General features: G+C 40.1%; 1 protein-coding gene across 1 annotated transcript in view; it reads left to right on the plus strand.

The window, feature by feature from the left end:
- ARHGAP24 (Rho GTPase activating protein 24) overlaps positions 1-19,842 on the plus strand; it is a 183,241-nt gene that overhangs the window by 47,631 nt on the left and 115,768 nt on the right. Inside the window, exon 3 of the mRNA XM_057379633.1 lies at positions 17,174-17,261. Coding sequence (XP_057235616.1) covers positions 17,174-17,261 — 88 coding nt within the window. The remainder of the gene's footprint in view (positions 1-17,173; positions 17,262-19,842) is intronic.

Below are 19,842 nucleotides of genomic sequence, written 5' to 3' on the forward strand. Positions count from 1 at the left end.
TTAGATGCTTTCTGTATTCTCTCCAAATTATCAGTAAATTGGATATAAGGACATCTGGCAGGGATCTATGTATCTGTATTTGAAATTTTGTAGCTCCTCACTAGAGCATTTTCCTGTACCGTGGTAGTTTCCTTGGTCTGCATTACTAACTTCATTTACCCGCGGGARGGAACCATAGGCTTTGTGTGGGGTTAAGCAAAAAGAAAACTTACTGTAAAGTTGTAATTTTTGATTGCTTGGAGGAAGCATGAACTGCCCTGTCTCGAAATAAATGAATAAGGGCTCTGCACCTTCAGCAGGTGGGGCAATAAAAATGAAGGACTTTTTGTAACTTTCTGGGAGATTAGAAATGTTTTTTTTACTACAGAGTGTAATGGTAAATTACACTGGACCTTACACACTGTCTTGTGGAGGGAGCTGGTGACACAGTGATATAATATGTGTATCAAGTGTTTGCATATGGGCAATTATGTGAAGTGTTTTTCTATGACATCTGTAGGAATTGCATACTGGGATAAATGAGTCACTTAGCATCAGGTGAGGCCCATCTGCTTGGGTTTTGTCTGCTAAGTTTATTGGTGGCTGAATGACTGACTCCTCCAGTATCATGTGAGGTGAATGGGCTGGGAAAAATCACATGAGTGTCATGGAGCAGTGCCAGATCCCTTTTTTTGCCACGAGTATCCCATCATTTGTGGCAATGTGCGTTCTAGTCTAAGCTTATGTCATAAATTAAAACGAGCCTCTTCTCATGTGCATGCTTTTGTAGATATTAGCATTGTGATATTAGAGGATGGTGGGTGTTCAGTTCCTGAAGATTTTCCCATCTCAGCATGTGCTGAGACTAATGAGTATTGTACAATAATGCTTTTGACATATTGCTGAAGCAAAAGGGACATGGCTTTGGGATGTTAGCATGTGTGGTGCAGGAACCTGACCGCTTCTTGTTTTCCTGAGATTTGTATTAGAGCTTTTCATCACAGGATTTTTCACTATATTTGTGTAGGCAAGTACTGCTACTGTGCTRTTTTATCAGATTGTAAAACTGAGGGCTGCTTTCTGCTTAAAGAGAGGAACAAAAGAGAGTAACATTCAAATTTATTAGCYGTTTATTCCAGCCTTAAAATTCTTCATAACCTTTATGGAATTGTTGTCCATCACTTAAAATTAAAAGGATGGAACAGAAATTTCACTGTTGTTTTACACTAGAATTTTCTCTGAAATACTAAAATGTTAGATGAGCTCCAAACATTTCTGTAATGAATATATCACCCCCGATTAAATTCAATGGAATCATTTCATCAAACCATAAACCACAGGATTTCTACTAGCACCTGCATGAGTTTTCCAGAAGCGTCTCCTTTGTCTCATATTATTAAAACGCAGAAAATGAGTGAGCAGGTGACAGCTCCAAACAGTTTGGGATGGAGAGAATAAGTCACAGTGAATTAGGGATGACTGTCACCATTCGTCATCCTCAGTATAAAAGGAAGCTCAGTGGAGTAGAACGGGTGTCCTTAATTGTGGTAATGAGGCTCATGGCAGGATTCCCAAGATAACATAGAAGTGATGGGAACAAAGTCTTAAAAAAGGGGAAATAAAAAAAAATAAAAAAAAAAAGAGCATTATTCCACGTTACCCCCCACTCTGTGTAGAGGCAGTGCAGGCACTTGTCCAGGTCAGATAACTTCTGGTCAGGTAACCTGATATAAGAATGCTTCTGAAAATGCTCACAGTTGCAGACTGTGGGGTGACTGTTGGTTTTGCCAGATAGATTTTAATAGGTCACTGTTGTGCTTTATAAGGCAATTTTGATTTTGCTTCCATTTCCACTGCACAGAGGCTGATGTTTTCTCACAGACTAAAACTCATTTCTTACTATGTTTACACTGACTTGTGAAGGACTAACTCAGTAGCCTGTGCATTTAGATTGGGAGTCAGATTGCTTTTTGCTTGCTTAAAATTACTTATCTGAATGAGAAAATTAAATTTGGGATAAACTTTTGAAGGCATGGTTGATGAGTTTTCAGTGTTCAGATGAAAACAGACTATATGAAAAATGAGGCTCCTTTCTCAGACAAGTTGAAAGCCTGCAGTTCACTGCTTTATCATCTSAGCTCTGATGCTGCAGCAGATAATTAAAATACCTCAGTAAGTAATTAATGGTGAAAAAGAAAATCTTGGTTTGAAGTAAGGATGAGACCATATGGAAATTATTCTGTATAAACTGAGCTAGAAAATACTTAGTGTCAGCTGAGCTGCCTGCCATGCTGGCTAGAAGACAGAAGAGCATGAGCTTCAGCAGTGGCTTGGACTTCAAAGAGAGTCTTTCAGACATTTGAATTTCCCTTTTTACCTTTTTCTTAGTAAGATGTACATTTCTGAAAATGGTGACTGKGTGATAGTAACTTTAAGGTCTGAGGCCTTTGCAAAGAATTTTATTATAGTTCGTTTTGCTGGGAAAATGGATGGGAATGGGAATGAGATGAAGCAAAATTGGTAKAAAAAGGTTTCCAGGATGTGTGAARCRGKTGAGGTGAGATGGAATGGTGGTGCATTTCTGCCACTGGCCATCACTCTGCTCTCCAGTCTGTGCAGGCATCCTTCATGGACTGATGTCTGTGTGTTGTAAACAGCCATGAGAGAAAAAAAAAAGTGGCTGAAGGATTTCAGGTGTCATGGCTGAGCTAGCAGGAAACTAAATTAGGCTCAGAGAGCCATTTTGTCATGGTAGCAGAGAGAGAAGGGATCTAGAGGCACACTGTATATTGTTTGTTGGGCTAACATTATATGAGGAACATCCAGAYGGAGCTAAAGGGGCACAAATCAAATAACAGCGATTTGGAAAATGGAAGTTTTATTTTGATGCCAGTAGCATGAGGTGCAGTACTGAATCATGGTGTCTTAATTTTCTTTTATTTTTTTTTCCTTCTGTGTTTTTTTCATATTTTCAGTAAAGCATTAAAGAGTTTTAGCAGCAGCACGGGCCATGCCGTCACTGGCTGACTTAGCCAAAGATTAAATAAATTTGTTAGGTAGAAGAATTAAGAATGTGCAAAGTGTACAGATATTGAGAAAATAATGAGGTTTTCTTCCTCTCTCAAGATAAAGGCTGTCTTCCACCTTGCTTTCAAACCAGAAGTAGCTTTCTGTYCTCCAGGGGTTAGCAACCCCCTTGTGTGTTTTAAGTTTTTTAAGGTCTGATGGGAGCTTTGTGGCAGCTAGTTTGGATGGCCACGGAGGAAGATCCAGTGTGAATCCTTCAAAGAAACTTATTACCCAGAGTGACAGTGACACAGTGGTGTTGTTCCTTGTAATCTCACATAATCTCTTGATCTTGTCAGATAGGAGCACTTGTGCATTGCASTAATCATGATAAGGTCAGTATCGAGTGGCCTGAGAAAACCAGTGTGTTCCATCCCCTACTCAGTCTAAATGCTGTAAAAATTTCCAGACAATTAGGCACGATAAGCAGTTGGGTGATAATGACTCTTGTCTACAGCTTCACCCTTGTGTGGGTGATGGGCTTTTTGATGATCTTCCTGTTTTCCTGTTTAAAGGGAATTTCAGCACTGTAGGAGGTCTGTGTCCATTAAAAGGGCCGAGTCATGATGACTTTTTTCTTCCTTCCTTTTATTTACTTGTCCTGTGTGCAGGACTCCTGAAGTAGCAAAATGAATAGCTCGCTGGAGAGCCTCGTTAGTCTTGAAATTAAAATAATTGAGTTCTTGTAGCTTATTAGTGCTTAAGAATAGCCTTCTCTAAGTCMATTACCTCTGGGATAAAGGCTGCATTTGCAGCTGAATAAGCAGCATGTACAACATGACTTGTTGCTAGGGAAAGAGGCTTTTTTAGTTCTTCACCAGGCTTGTGTAGTGGAGAAAATCTGAGTGACCTCAAACTGCATTCTTGAAATCCTCTTTACTCTTCAGTTGGCAGCCTGAAAATATTTCCATRAGTGACTCTGGCTTTCTGGAGCTGCTCTCATTCCCTTTCCAGCTCGGTCAGTCAGTGATGTGGGAAAAGAAGCTCCTTCTGCCTSCTGAGTCCATTTCYATGGTGGCAAYGCTTTCTTGTTTTGAATGSGTYGAACCCTGGTTTTGGTGGAGTCATTGATAYGAGCCTTCAYCAAGAACCATTCCAAGTGTTAAAAYAGACCAAACAAAAATTGTGTTGAGAGCAGTCTTGCCAGACTATCCTTAGGCAAGACATTTAACTCTCAGTCAGCAACAAGGTTCATAAAAATAGTTTTGCTTTTTAACAACTGAAGTTTGTGACAATTGTATAGAACATAGTGCAGTAGAGAAGAAACTGAGATGGTGCTGTACTGATTAGTACAAGAAACTTGAATAAAGCAGGTCTACAGCARTGCCTTTATACAGCTCAGATTTATCAGATGGGTCCTTTTTCTGCAGTGGGAATGAGGGTAGTTCAGTTTTAGAAATTAACATTAGCAAGTTCAGGAGTTTATACTGGATGGGGGAAGCAGTTTTTAAAAGTTTCAATGCCAAAAAGGGCTTGGTGGTTATTGTTCTGACATCTGCTGTCTGTCTTCCTTTCAGATGTCTGTAGCAAAGACATTGCACAGGACAGTGGGGACCAGGACAAACTGCAGTTCTCTTGATACTTGCACGATATTAACCATGAAGAGGGACAGAAGCCCCAAAATCCTGATAGTGTCTGTAATATGAGACTGTGTCCTTACCCACCCTTTGGATAAATGCTGTGGCTGTCTCAGTTTCATGATAGAGGATGAGAGTCCTGCAAGGCTGATAGTGACTATCATTTGTTTTGCTGGCACTCATATTTAAAAGGCATTTTGGTCAGAAATACCTGAAATCTTGAAAATGTGGTACAAAAGAGGTGTGTATCAGTTAAAAGGCCCTAAAACTCTGACAAGGACTRTGAACTGAATATTGGTACTGGCATTGGTTTTCTTAGATCATAAAGCCATTTGTGTTTGAAAAYAATTTTCTTTATCCTACATTCTTAGCATTCAGAACTTTTTTAATCTTTGTATAAATGGGAACACAATCCTTTATCTTATACTCAAGAGGGAGGTCATTAAATTGTAGTACAAATTTGTGTTTCACAGTGAAAATCTACTCAATCCCCTGRAGTGGAATATCATCAGTTGATCTTCTCTGCTTTAAAGGGGAAGGAGAAAAGAAAGGAAAAGACACCTGGAGTACCATTGATACAGACTCTTACGAGATAGAGAAGGAGGTGATTTAGAGATGGGGAGTTCCTGATTCAGAGTTATGGAGAAGACTTTTGTTCCTTAACACAAACCCTGCTAAAAATAGATGGATACTGTGGCTTCAAATGAACTTGCTGCTGTTTGTGTGACTGAGTGTTTATCATCTTGCAATTCAATGGAGCTTTGAGGCTGCAGAGCTTTCTTGTTCAGTTTTGCTAAGTGTGTTCCAGGAGGTCCAACTTCTTGATTGGTGCTCTTATGATGGATCATAACAGTAGAAATTTTGATAATTTACTTCATTCTGTATATCTCCAAGTCTCACTTTAGACATCTCTGCTGATGTAGGCACAAAATTAATCTGAAAGTCTTCTGTCTTTCAGGTTTAGGCTGTTGTTCACCGACTCTCTCAGTTGGACTGATTTTTTGTGGTATATACATTTAAATGTTTGTTGAGCTGAATAAAAAGCATTTCTTTCACTTACAAGAAAACTTGTGAAAGGTTTCTGGCAGAGTGGATGAGGTTTGGGATGTGAGAACCTGGCTTTTGTGCATCTGGGTGCATACACAGATAACAGTTTCTGAACAAAAATGGAAGTYGTAGCAGTGTAATTCCTTTCCTGTCTGACAGACATTTCCAAAGACAGCTGTTCAGTGAAAAACCTTGGAAAGGGCTGAAATCTTGCTTTTCGATGAAAGCAGTCCTTCATGTCAACCCCCCATAAACTCCAAAATCTGCCTGTGAATTTAGTTGTCTTTTTTGTGGATTGCTATGAGGCACGTTCAGCAGCAGTTTGCCTGCTGTCTGCTTTCCTCAGGATATCCATCCAACCACTGTAAATGACTCAGCCAGTTTGTGTTCAGTACTTCCTTGGCTATTGTAGATCTAAAATGTAAAAAATACCTAAATTGGAGGAGGAAACTAATGGGGAAAGCTCCAAAGCTATAAATATGAGATGCTGTTTGTCAAAATTGATGCTAACATTTTTACAACATAATTTGATTGATGTAACRCTTCAAACAGCAGCCTTGATCAGAATGCTTTCGTGAACAAGATAATTTATCTCAGCAAATGTGTTCACATAAATGTTTTAAAATGAAAGGCATGATARATCTGTCTAGAGCCTGCACACAATGGAGCTGCCAAACTTGCCACCTGTTCAAGATTTTAATGAACTGTTCTGTATTTAACAGAAAAAGTTTAATCAATGTTGTCACTTTCCTATGCTCAGACTTCCCTTATCCCAGGCATTCTGAGATACCATGCAGTAAATGCTTCTGAGTGGAGCAGCTCTGGTGTTGCTCTGGTGTTTTAATTAGAAGTTCAGCAAACTTACGAAGAAGGCATTAAATCCTAAATGTGGCTTTTGTGCAAAACAGCCATGGGATGGGCCTTTTGTCCAAAGACAGGGGAGCCAAAGGATGCTCAACTTCATGTTATGTCATTAGATTAATGTGAAATTAGTTCCTGTGGGTTTCCTAATGGAAGATTTTTCACAATAAACAAAAAATGCACCGGGATTTTGTTTGAGAAAGCCTTTGAGTGCATCCAGACCTGTAAGACRTGGATTAGTGGAGGTATTTTGCAGCAGTGAGAAAAGTATTCACAAGTCCTTCTCCATCTCTATTGTAGACCCTCTTCAGGTACTGGARGGTTCCTGGAAGGTCTCCCCAGAACGTTTTCCTCCGAGAAGCCCTAGCAGGATGATTTTTCTCATGTTCTTCAATGAATTCCCACTCTTGTTTTTCATCCACAAGTGTACTGGATGCTCAATGTGTAGGTCTTTGATTGATTGACTTTAATTTATTGTGGATGTGGAAAACATTCTTGGCTTAGTAAACAATACTCAGCTTTTAATTAAGYTATGAATTGACCAGACTAAAGCTCACTGATGTTGAAGGGCAGGAAGGAGCTAGAAAAAGTAAAAGCAGTGGGTAAGGAGGTAGAATAGCCAGGGAGAAAGCTATGTAGAGATTTGTGAGGTCCCTGAGCAAAGTTAGGAGCATGATCAATAGCAGCCATTGGTAGCAGCACCAGCATAAAATCATATCCTTTGAAAATAGTAATGAAATGTCATTGATTACCTTCACTGTGCATTCTGGCTTCAGTAAGCAGCCTGTGGAAGCCTTCTCAAGCCAGTGGCTCAAGTGGATATTGGAATACAGGAACTTCTCTATTTTTCTTTTGCCTGAGTTACATTTCATCCCATGAGACAAAACAGTGTGATGGTTTTCACAAACTACTATAAACTTGAGACACATCCTTCTCTTGCCACATCCTAATGGGTACCCCAGTTTCCCATGACAATCCCAGCTCCAGCTGTAATCACTGTGCTGTGTTGCTGTCAGCATGCCAGMAAATGGGGCCACTTCTGGTTCAGCTCCAAAGTAAAGTTTTTACTTGCAAATTGGTGGATTTGGATATACTAATCTGACATGTTTGCCCTGCGTTTTCACTTTGAAGAAAACAAACGTGCAACAGAAATAAATGTACATCTAGAAACTCTTAAAGCTTCTGGAGCTGTCTCTTCTTTCAAAAAAAGCAGATTCCAAAGTGTTGACAGCAGATGACTGGTGTGAACTACTTTTTCTTAATAGCTGGAAGAAAGGYCCCTTTTCAACAATAGCTCCAGGCAGGGAGCAGTCCAGTGGCCAGAAAACCTGGAGCTTTGTTTCTGTTCACCTGCTGTGTAAACTCTGCTTGGTTTCTCCTTTTCCATAAACTGCATTTCATCTTCTGCTTTTGTAAAGGCTTCTGCAGTTTCTCCTGCAGACCGTGAAGGCCTTCATGGTCATTTATATTTTGATAACTTATTAAAATAGCAACAWGGAATCTAAGGTATTTATATTAATATGGTTGGAACAGAGCAGCTGCTAGAGTGCAGTTAATAATGCTGGCCTCCAGTCATCCTGAATCCATTTTTACTCCAGACTGTCTGGCACTTTGCAAGATACACCCCCCTCAACAGGTCTGCAGAAAGCTTGTCACACTGTCTTATGGAAAAGCAGACAAATGATGGTTTGATATTGAAAAATGTAAAATTTTAAAAAGCTRTAGTAAGCCCAAGTACACTCAGTTATTCTTGCTGTACATTTACAAAATGTCATAAAATAGCTTGGGTGGTATTCAGAGAAGCATGTAAAAATCTAGATTATGCATCTTATTTATTGTCAGTGAAGTAAGTGCTATTTTGAGACAGCATAATCTTGAAAAATATTGGCTATTTTTAAAAGATACCTCTAATTAAAAAGGTCAGCCTCTCTCCAGACCCTGRTGAGGTGCAGGAGCAAGTCCTTCTGGAGACTTTTGCAAACAGAGGGAGCCKCTCTATGGCTCAGCTTTTGGGTTTGGTGTCGTTTCCCACAGTGTCCTTTGAGCCAAACTGCTGAGATTGAAGTTGGAAAAGGGGAAATTTTTTTTTTCCATGGGTATCTTTTTAGTGTGGCACCGTCCAGCATGTTACTGTATGACTCTCTGATTTTAATCATGTACCTGGTAAATTCCTCCTGGAGTAGCAAACTGTTGAAAGAGATATCCAAGGGGACACAATAGGACAATTAAACTAGCAGTGAGAGGAATTGTGTGTGGTGGTCCTGAGTGGTTGTTGCCTTAATCCTGGGTTGTCTTTCCTGGTTGGTGCACATCATTTCATGGAGTTGAACTGATGTCAACAACTTGCCACAACTTGAAATAGTTCTGAATGCAGGTTATGCTAGTTGAAGATCATGAAGAAGCCACATGAAACCACAAAAAACCSTCACCCAAACATGTGCAAGCAGAATTGCAGAAATGTCATGTATTCTGCATAGCTGAACTGATCCATGAGTACTTGACTTGACCTAAAGTAGCTCCTACTTAAGGCTGCCTTGATTTTGTAGTTATTTAAATTGGGGATTATCTGGCACCTTTTCKTACATAGCTAGTAATTTAGGCATTGTCTTCAAAACGCATGTTACCAATACAGTAATAAKACTAATAAGAAACAGCCAGATCTGATGGAAAAGCTATAAAAATGTGGGATTCAGATCTGTTATAAAGATGAGAAACTATTCAAAAACTCCACTTTCAAATTGGAAACAGTATCCCAGAAYGAATGAAGCAAATGAAGATGCTGAAATAAAAGTAAAATGTGGAAATAGCTGCTGCACACAAATAGTACTGCAGGAAAAGTAATTTGTAATCAGGGAAACAGAGTTTTCCATTTGTGTTAATTGTTTAGATGGCATCTATTTTGTGTAGATAGCACAAAAGACTTGACCCTACTCTCCCGCTGAGATAAAATCACTGCTACTTAATGTAATCCCTTAAACAAGGACCAACAGAGTATTCTACACAAATGCCAGAAACCTAAATGAGCTATTTAATCGGTGTGATTGTGGTATTTTAGTGTAGTAGCACTTTTAASCCATGCTCATAAAAATTACTATGTAGATTAAATATAAACAATGTGTAGTTGTTAAACCAACAAGCATTGTTGGTTTTTAAAAAACCTTGCAAAACACATAGGTAACATTTGCTATTAACTTCTGAAATTTTTCCATGTGAAACTGAATTTTTTTCATCCCCTAAAAAACTACAAGGTGATAACTTATATAAGACAGGCAGACTCTYCTGGAATGTTCTTGCTAGACAGAGCTAACAAGAATATTTGCACAGGGGAAAAAACAACTTAAGTGGAATTTTATTCCCATTTYCATGTCTCTCTGCCACCTTTTTTATGCTGGAAAAGTTCCACTATATATGTAATTTTTCGGAAATCTGCAGCAACTACACACTGACATGGAAATGAATTGTCCTAGGTGGGATAGTTGGCCATATATAGGTTTTGTGGAAAAAGCATGCAGTTGGCCTTGTCCCATGGATCCAGCCTGTTCAGATCTCTCTGCAGAGCAGATAAACACCACTTGTAGCCAGCTGCCAGCTGGATTTAACTCGGTTTACACCATTCTCTGTGCTCATCCATCCGGGCAGTTTTTTAACCCAGTGAAGTGTGTTGTGTTGTGAGCACACCCAGTTGTGCTCATCCAAGCCATGAGCAGAGGGACAAAAGCCCATCCTGATGGCTGTGCTGCAGTTTCTCCAGGAGAATGTTGTGGGAAACCATGTCAAARGCTTTACTAATGTCTTAGATAAACATCCACAGCCTTTTCCTCRTGCACTAGGGGGATCTCCTTTGCAAAGTGTGAGATCAAGTTAGCCAACCTGCCTTGCATAAACCCACACTCTCTGGTTCTGATCCTRSAGAAGGRATTRAGTACWTCAGCCTTTTCCTCACTGTGTTTTGCCTCCACATCCAGTAMAGGGTAGAGATTYTCCTAAGCYCTCCTTTTGTTGCTAATGTATTTATACAATCATTTTTAYTGTCTTTCACAGCAGTAGCCAGATTAAGTTCTAGCTGGGCTTTGGGCTTTCTAATTTACTCTCTGTATAGCCTCACCACATTATACTCCACCTGACTTGCCTGTCCCTACATCTGACGGTCATAAACTCTCCTATTTTCCTTTCTGCCAAAGTTCTCTGTTCACCCAGGCYGGTGGTTTTCKCCATCRGATTRTCTTTTGGCACATGGGGACAGCCTGCTTCTGCATCTTTAAGATTTCCTCCTTGAAARATGTCCAGCCTTYCTGGACTCCTTTGCCCTTYAGGACTGCCTCGCAGGGGACTCTTGTCAGCCAGACTCTGTATCTGTCCAGACTGTCACTGGAGAGCTCTGTATATAAATGAGAGGTCATACTTGAAATTTTCTCCTTGTCAAATATTGTCCTTTTKGGGAATAATTGCATTGTTTTGACCTAGATATTCTTAGGACTGCAAGTTGGTAAATTTCCTTTGCAGAAGCASTTTGTAAAGCAGTACTCCGTTCTTTGTGTTCCCGTGCTTTATGGGTTTTTTTCCTTGGGAAAAYAGTTTTATCTAATTAAAAGCTGAATTTATTACTGACAAGAACYATTGGAARTATTTTYCCTGTAGTAAAATTCTGTAGCAATTCAGTAGTGCCCAGTTCCATTTTTGTGTGCTGATCAAAATCTAATGACCATTGCAAAGTCTAATTTATCAAAACTTCCATATGTGTATGTGATAATGATCTCAGCTTGTATTCTTGAGTTCCTAAACTGAGTTTAGTCTCCAAATTTGTTTATATATTTAATTTTTCTTTTCTGTTGGAAAATACCAAGGGTCATTTCTGTGAGGAATGTGGCAATTACTGAGTGGCTTCCCTGGGAAGGCACCTTATGTTGTAGAGCTCCAGCCTGTGAACTGTGTGACCTGTCCTGTTTGGGCTTTCTAATTGAGCTCACTTCTGTCACACCTGTCTCTTCTCTCTTGCCCTTACTGGACAAATGAAAACCATAGGATGCAATATGGATCAAGCCAAACTTAATTTTTTGTGCTGTTAGTAGCTTAACTTGGTGCGAGCTTCCTTTCTCTTGTGGGACAAATACAGGAGTTTTTTGTTTAGTGGCTGCTCAAGCCAAGATTGCTTCATTCTTGAGGAAAGAAGTTTTTCTCAAGCAGAGAAGCACTCAACCATTAAGTGAAATGTCTGGCAGGAGAGAAAGAGAAAAATCTTTAAAGAAACTGTAATCACACAGTAGTAAAACTGTCAATTCTGTCTCATGTCAGAATAAATATTTTGGTRCTCAATATCAGGCAGACAGTATAGGTGGTATTCACCACCGCAGAAGAGAATTTACCTTTTTTAATATTAAGCTATCAGGTAGGTTTGAACATTTCTTTAGGTAAAGGAAAAGAAATCTCTTTTGAACTCCCATTTRTAGAGTTTCTGGGAACTAAACAATAATTCTCATTCTTCAGCAGAAATAAACTCTAGAAATATGTTACTTAGTGAGACACAAAAATGTCAAATGAAATGGTATTTATGCCAGAAATATGTATGTTGTGTAATGACTTAATTTCATCCAACCAACCCCGGGTTTTTTTTTTTTATAATTTCTTTCTCTGTCTTCATTCCTTGCATATTACTCCCTAAAATCTGAATAGTCACCCCCAGCCATTGTTCTCTCCTTGTACATACGGAAAAATTTTAAATGGCTGCAACAACTACAAGACAGGGAGTGTATCACCTCCTGCAGTAAATGTGCTTCTTCCAGTGCTTTGGTTCTGTAAGTGGTATAAAAATTCACTCCTATAATAAAARTTTTAAAAATCTACACTGACCCGGAGTTTGGAGCCAGCTGGAGAACATGCTCAGGCCCTGTTTGAAATACAGATATCTCTGCGTAGGCAGTCAGATGAAAGGGCTGGCTTTCAGAGTTGCTGTGCCCTTTTGCAGTGAGTGATTTCACTGGGATCTTGGACATGAATTGTAATGGTGGAAGTAGAGTCGATCTTYAGAAAAGTTACTGCAGTGAAACTACTTGTAGTGAGCACAATGCAGTTTTCATTCATTACTGACCTCAGTATGGGTGGATTTCTGTCTGTGCTCTTAAGTCTTCCTCCTGACCCCAAGTCTGTAGCCTTCYGACAATGCAAAGGGCTCACTTGGGCTTGAGATTGGTTTTTGTGTTAGATTAAAAGCAGAAACAGCAGTGTGAGAAACAAGAATTTACAAATAACTGATAAAAGCTTGCATGTTCTCTTTTTCCTTCTTTGCTCTGTGTCACTTGTTTATGAATTTACAGAATATGTGCACATCTGTATATACTTAAAGATGTAGACTTTTGCCTATGTATCAAGTATGTTATTTAATTTAGGTTGATTAACAGGCCTGTCTGTGAAACACAGTAGATGCCTTTCTGGCTGTGGCCTTGGAAATACTAGTGATGTTGAGAGTGTTACTCACTAAAAGTACTATGGTTCAGTTTAAGATGCCATCTGAGCTCAAGTGCACTGTTGTTCCAAAGCATGACAGCCACGACTTTCCAGAAACACCAACAGTGACAAAAGAAACCACAGAACACTGCTGTGTTGGCTGTGGCTGTGAGTCACACAGAAGACACACGAACCCAAAGATCCCTTCTGCCCCTTCATTCCCCCACCCCTTCAGCTGCCTCTTTTCTGGCTGATGATCATCCTGCCTCTCTGAGAGCTGATGTGATGAGTTTTCCATGGAACGAGAAAAACAGCTATGTAAATGTAGTACCTGTCTTGAAAGTCAAAGTAGAGTCCAGTGATCTTTGATAAATAATCAGAGCTGGAAGGGCAAGAAGAACATGTGATATAACTTTTGCTACTGTCTACTTCTTAACTTTAAGGGGTAGCATGACAAACTACCASCAAGCAAATAGCTCCAGGGAAGAATATTAGGATTAATCCTGAAAATGTTATTTTGGCAAGAAACCACTTACTTGCCTCATGTCTCTACATTCTCTTTGAGTAAAATCCATCCAGAGATACTGAAAACCATGTATTTGTCTTCATAGCTGCCGGTCAGTGTCTTAAAAGCATTGGAATTCCTTGTATCATAAGATTTATTGGGAAAAGCCTGTTATCTCTTGAACAAGGTGGAAAGTCTGCTTCAGAAAACCAAGTTTAAACAAGGCTGGGGAAAGTGTGCCTRGGGAAGGGTAATGGAGCAGAGCCAGCAAGAGGCACAGGGTTGCTTCCCTGTTGCAATGTGTTACACAGAGTGTGCAGAACAGAAATACCATCTGTCAGCTGGTCCTCATGAAGCACTTGTGCAGTGGCCATCCTGYCTCTTCTTCCGTGCTTCCTCCTGAAGTTCAGCTGCTGAATGGTGCTGAAAATGTTTCAAGGGATCAGCATGGGATAACACATCTATTTGAGCAAGACTGGATCATGCTGTGACTCTGATCCAAAGGAGATTGATGTGATTCTTGCTGCACTACAGTATTTTATCAAGCATTTAGCTRACAGAGCAGTAGTTTTTCTCAACTTAAATCCTTCATATATGCAGATTTTTAATTTTTACAAACATGTTGCTTTGCTGTATAGAAGATCTTTGGTTTAAAGCAACAGTGGGCTATAGAAAAGTCAATGTGTGTGAATATCTCCTTTGAAAGAGGGCTTGATATTCGGTTAGGGAAAAGGCCAGTTCTTGAGCAATCCCAGATTTCTCCTGCATGCTGTGAATCATACTGAATGCTCAGCTAGGGAATCAGAACTGCCCTGGTAAGCACAGAAATGTTGGAAATGAAAAACAACTCAGGCGTAACACAGAAGGAGCTCTGCAAAACACTGCTGACTGGTGGAGGCACAGCCCACAGAGTGGTAGTGGGAGCTAGGAGGGACTTGAGTCAGGGCCACATTTTTCTCCCACTTCCCTTTTTCATGTATTTCAATAGATTTCATGTCCTGTTCCCAGCTGGCACCATTCTGGGTTTTGTTTTCTCTTTTTCTTTTTTGAAAGCAAAGGATTAATCTGGTCCAGTCTGCAGTCTTGGGTTGAGATTTTTTTAATGTTTTATTTGAGCTGTAGAGTTTGATATGAAGCAATGTGAAGTCTTCTTATTATGGAACATTTGCATGCACTCATGCACTGACACCCAAGTCAAAACATGTATTTCCTCTGGAAATCACCTTCCTCTTTTATATGCAAATTACTATCTTGTGAGGTGTCTATGGCTATACAGTTGGTTTTCTCTTACTTCCCGTGGAATTAAATACTCAAGGTGGAAAGCAGAGCTTGAACTGGTTGAAGGTTTGTAAGTGACTGATAGTCTGTACTATTRGGACTGTTCAGGCTGTAAGGACGGCCCTAATGTTGCACCTTAAGGGCCCAGAAAAGCAATTGAGCAARGGGACCAACAGTGATGTGGGGACAGGGGACCCCATTTATATCAGATACCCTGCAGGTAGGGTTTTGTTACATATACAATTACATAACATATTTGTTACACATAACAGATGTGTTCCCTGGACATCAGCTGCTGAGAAACTGAGCAAAGGGACACTCCAGACARCCTCAGTACCCTTACACAGCTTCAAAATTCAGCAAGGGGGGAAGTGTTGCTGTGTGGTGAGGGCAGACAGATGGGTGTGAAAGCAGACAGAATGGGAAGTGAGAGAACTGCAATCACTCTCTTGATGTTTTCTCCACTGGAGTTAGGTATCCAGGTGCATGTTGCACAAACTAAGCTATTTTTTTTTTATTTAAAAGCCCCCTCACATGTGTATATTGGAGAACTGTATGTGCACTGATGTTTGCAATAATTGTACTGGAAATAGTAAAATAAAATTGCCATTTGAGGACATTTTTGTTTTAAACCACGATATTCTGGATGGTTTTACTGTCTGGTTTCTCTTCATATTAACTTAGCTACTGTGTGTGGCTTTAGGCTCTACATTTTAGTGGATGAAACAGGTTTCATCTATGAAATGAAGGCACTAGGGTTATAAATATAACACTTTTGTTTCTGTGTTCTCAGAAATCTGCCATTGAGAGAACTCACTGTAAATGGTAAAAGGGATTTATATYAAAGAATCAGAAAGCATCACACTATAATGAGACTGCAGCATGCCTGTTGCTAATGATTTGACAACAAAGTTGAATGCAGTTTTTGTTTACTGTTTCGTTTACTTTCGTTTAATGAATTGATGTTAGTKTACAGTGCTGTAGGCTAGGTCTTGTTAATTTTGAATTTTTGTTTAACTGAACAGCAAGAGCCGTGGCTAGCTTAAATGTGTTGTATATCTTCAGTGATGCGAGCTTCTGAGATAGTGAAACTTACTCCAGCCTGAAGAGGGATCTGCTCATCCAGCAGATGGGTGGAGCTTCTTGACTTACCAATAAYTGTAAATGGTTCTGCTTGTAATGAAGGTTACAGTCATAGCAGTGAATACAGGACATCAAAATTGATGTTTTTCATGTACAGAGATACCTTTGAGTGCTGTTTAGATGAGGGGTCTGACATATTTGGGCATTTGATTGAAACTACTGTGGAAAATGTTGGACTCAATGATCCTTATGGGGATGAGAGCCTTTCTTGAGGTATTCTGTGTTTAAGATGTGTAAGTTGTTTACTTTGGAGATGGGGGGCCCCATTATGCCATAATTGGAGAAGATTACTAAGTAGGGGTTATCTCCCARTAACAGTGGTGGAGAGTTTGTTCCTAATACAATTCCTAGGATGCTGGTCTGAAAATTTTTCTCTGGACAGCCATCCCAGCACAGTTTCCCTAAGGAGTGCCTACTGACTGAGGTTGAAATGGTACTAGGAGGAGCTGTAATTTCTAAAACTGAAAAAGAGCTCTCAGAGGAAAGGAGTGGTCTATCCATCCGATGTGTTACCAGAAGAAAGGGCAGTGAATAAGCTATGTGTYCGCCACAGCCCCAGAAATGTTTTGAGGGTTGCAGGGTTTGTTTTTGATAACTGGTGTTAACTGTAAGGTATGCACAGCTAAAATTCCCTACCTGCCCTCTCAAGGCAGTCAAGTTGTAATGAAGGCATTCAGTGCCCATCAAGAGGTTTTCTGACATCTCTCTGCTGCAGCAAACCCATCTTTGAGCAGAACTCTCTCTGCCTRCTGTGGCTCAGCACCAGCAGCCTGKCATCCTGCAGCCATTGGGTGGGAGTGGGAGGTTTTCCCTGTGCTGATTCCCTGGGTGCTGCTGTGTGAAAAGTGCCCAGAGCATGAACAGGGTATGCACCCCACAAACTGAGGTTACTGTTCTGTCCACATTCCCTCTGGCTTTAGCCAAGAAGCCTGGCTGTTGAGTTCACCTGCCCCACACGTGCAGTCCCTAGCTCTTCACTAACCCTTTCTTTTAAGTCTCAATTTTTCCCTGCAGAACAGTGGGATTAGTATATGTGRTAAGTACAAAACTCTGCATGGTATCAAATACCCAAGAGATTAAAAAACYGTAAAGCTGTTAAAGGGATCTATGATGTTGGCTTCTGGGATAATCCCTCCTCGATCTCACTTTGGAAGTCATCTGCTCAGGTGTTTGCAGTGAGCAATTCATGTTTAATCCATTCCAAAAAGAAGCATTAGTCTATCAGAAGCATGGTAGCAGTTTTAATCCCATGTTTGTTGTTACTTTTTTTCTTCAGGGTACCATCTTTCTGCCAGGCAACAGAGTAATTGAGCATCCCTGCAATGAAGAAAGTCCAGGAAAGTTCCTTTTTGAAGTTGTTCCAGGTAGGATATTCTATTCCATATAAAAAGCCTTTGCAGTTTGTCCTCTGTGACAAATGGCTACATCTGTTCTGCCAGAACAGAAGTTGAAGGTGATTAATGATTCAATTTCAGGGGAAAAAAAAAGGTTTAATTTGTTAATACATTGGTTCATAATTTTTTCMTTCGCCACCAGGCAGCATAGGAGAAGGATGTGTGGTTTTTTGTCAGTGTAAAGCAGGATTGTTCGGGGCAAGGACGTGCCRGGTCCTGCTCTTGTATCACAGCAGYSCTGTGAGTGCTATGGACTGGGGGCACAGTGGCTGGAAAACTTCATGGCAGAAAAGGATCTAGAGTGCTCAACAGCAGCTGAACATGAGCCAGCTGTGCCCAGGCGGCCAAGAGGACCAATGGCATCCTGGCCTGTGTCAGCAATAGTGTGGCCAGCAGGACCAGGACAGGGATTGTCCCTCTGTACCCAGTTAGGCTCCACCTTGAGGGCTGTGTCCAGTTCTGGGCCCCTCACTAAAGTCACTGAGGGCTGGAGCGTGTCCAGAGAAGGACAACAGAGCTGGAGAAGGGTCTGGAGCACAAATCAGAGAACAGCTGGAGGAGCTGGGGGTGGTTTAGCTTGGATAAAAGGAAGCTGGGTGGGGGTTTTATTGCAGGGAACAAGTGATAGGATGAGAGGAAAAGSTCTCAAGTTGCATCAGTGGAGATTTAGATTGGATACTAGGAAACATTGCTTCACTGAAAGGTTTGTTAAGCATTGGGACAGGCTTGTGGAAGGGAAGTAGGGAGCTCACCATAACTGGAGTTATTTCAAAGATGTATAGATGTGATGCTTAGGGACATGGTTCAGTGGTGGATGTTGCAGTGTTGGGTTGACAGACTTGATTTTAAGCRTCTTTTACAAATTAAATTATTCTGCTTTCACATCCAGTCAACCCAGTGTATTTATTCAGTATGTTCTGTTCCCCATCTTACTTTTCAAATTACCTCCTGTTACGGCTATTTGGAAGGGCAGGCAGATAGATAGTAATGTGTATTGAAAATCACCTCTGTGTTCTTGGTCTTAAACCATCCTAGTATCAGGACACAAAAGTGGTTGTGTTCACTGATGTGCCAAGTTTTAATRTATTGTAAAAGTGTAAGAAATACGAAGTAGACTTCAAACCTTGATTATGAAACCCATGGGCAGTAAGGGATTATTATGCAAAGAAGATGTGGTATCTCTGAAGTTTCACACTTACCCCAGTCCTGAATCAGATTTGARAAGTTTCTTACTGTCTCTTCTCAAAGTCTCAAATTTTTTATTTGTTCAAAACAGTGACAGAAACCTATTTATTAGCACTGCAAATCTGGAGTGGACTAAAATCTTCTTTCCATTGGAAATTAAGAGAATTCTTTGTATGTCCTGATTCCTGTGACACCTTAATGTGTCTGATAATGCTTACCCTGGAAATACTTATCCTTCATGCCCAAGTTAAGAGTGCAGTTGCTCTTGTGATTTCCCAAAATGTCTGTTACGCCATCTTCTATGGAGTCAAAAAGTAATTTGTAGTTGCTTTTGGGATGCATTCAATATTTTTCTGGAGCATCCCTGAGAATCAGGTAGGCTTTTTGSTTTTGCTTTGTTTTGCTTGTTTTCAATTCTGAGAACGGGGTTTTGAATGTGTTTTAGTATAGCACCAGTGTCTTTATTTCCACCCCGCCCATGAGATGTGGCTGTAGAGACTTCCTACTGGGCATATTATGCAAAGCATTCATGACCAAAACCAAATATATTGGAAATCAGGATATTTCATGGCATAGCACTGGTCTTTGGGGGATGAAATTAAAATGTGGGCTCAGACTAATTGCGGAGGTGTCATCACAGTGTAGATGTGTAGCAGTGAAATAGTGTCAACTGTATTTTATGCAAAGATGRAGTGAGTGTTGCCACTGTTGTCATGTCACTGTTGCTGCTCAAGGCAAGTATTTGTCAGCCTTCTGAAATGGAGCAGTTTGTCATCTGTATCCTCATAGTGACTTAGTATAAAAGTCAATTTTATAGGCTGACAGCAACAAAACTGAGCTCATTTAGTGTARAAGAGAAGAATGTATTGTAGCTAAGGTTCTGTTCAGCCTTTGTGAGCTTTCACATGAAAAATCAACTACGTAGCAACAGGATCTATTGGCAGATTTTAAAAAATGTTGTCTTCTTAACTGAGCATTGTGTTAAATGTATGCTGCTGAAGCTCATGCTGCTCTTGCATTCTGTTTTCCATGTATTAAAAGTCGAAGCAATTTTAGTTGTAATCCCAAAAGCAAAAGTGACAAGTCTTCTTTTTGTCTGTAATGTCTGTGGGCGGCCTGGAAACTTGTGTGCRTGTGTTTGTTTATTGGTAATACATGCAAATTATTTTGGGAATGTACGTGGGAGTAGGTTTATACTATGAAACTAATACTCTGCATGCAGCCATCTCTGAAGATGAATGAAAAAAATGTGTGTGGAGACAAGCATCTCGCAGTTTTTGTGCTGTAATTAAAATACAGATGCCTTCAATTTGCATTTTGAAAACATTCTGTTCATTCCCAAAGTCATTACATGATTTAATACTTA

Source organism: Malurus melanocephalus, unplaced genomic scaffold (genome assembly GCF_030028575.1).
Source record: "Malurus melanocephalus ecotype Western Australia unplaced genomic scaffold, MMel_1.1 scaffold_413, whole genome shotgun sequence".
Classification (NCBI taxonomy): domain Eukaryota; kingdom Metazoa; phylum Chordata; class Aves; order Passeriformes; family Maluridae; genus Malurus; species Malurus melanocephalus.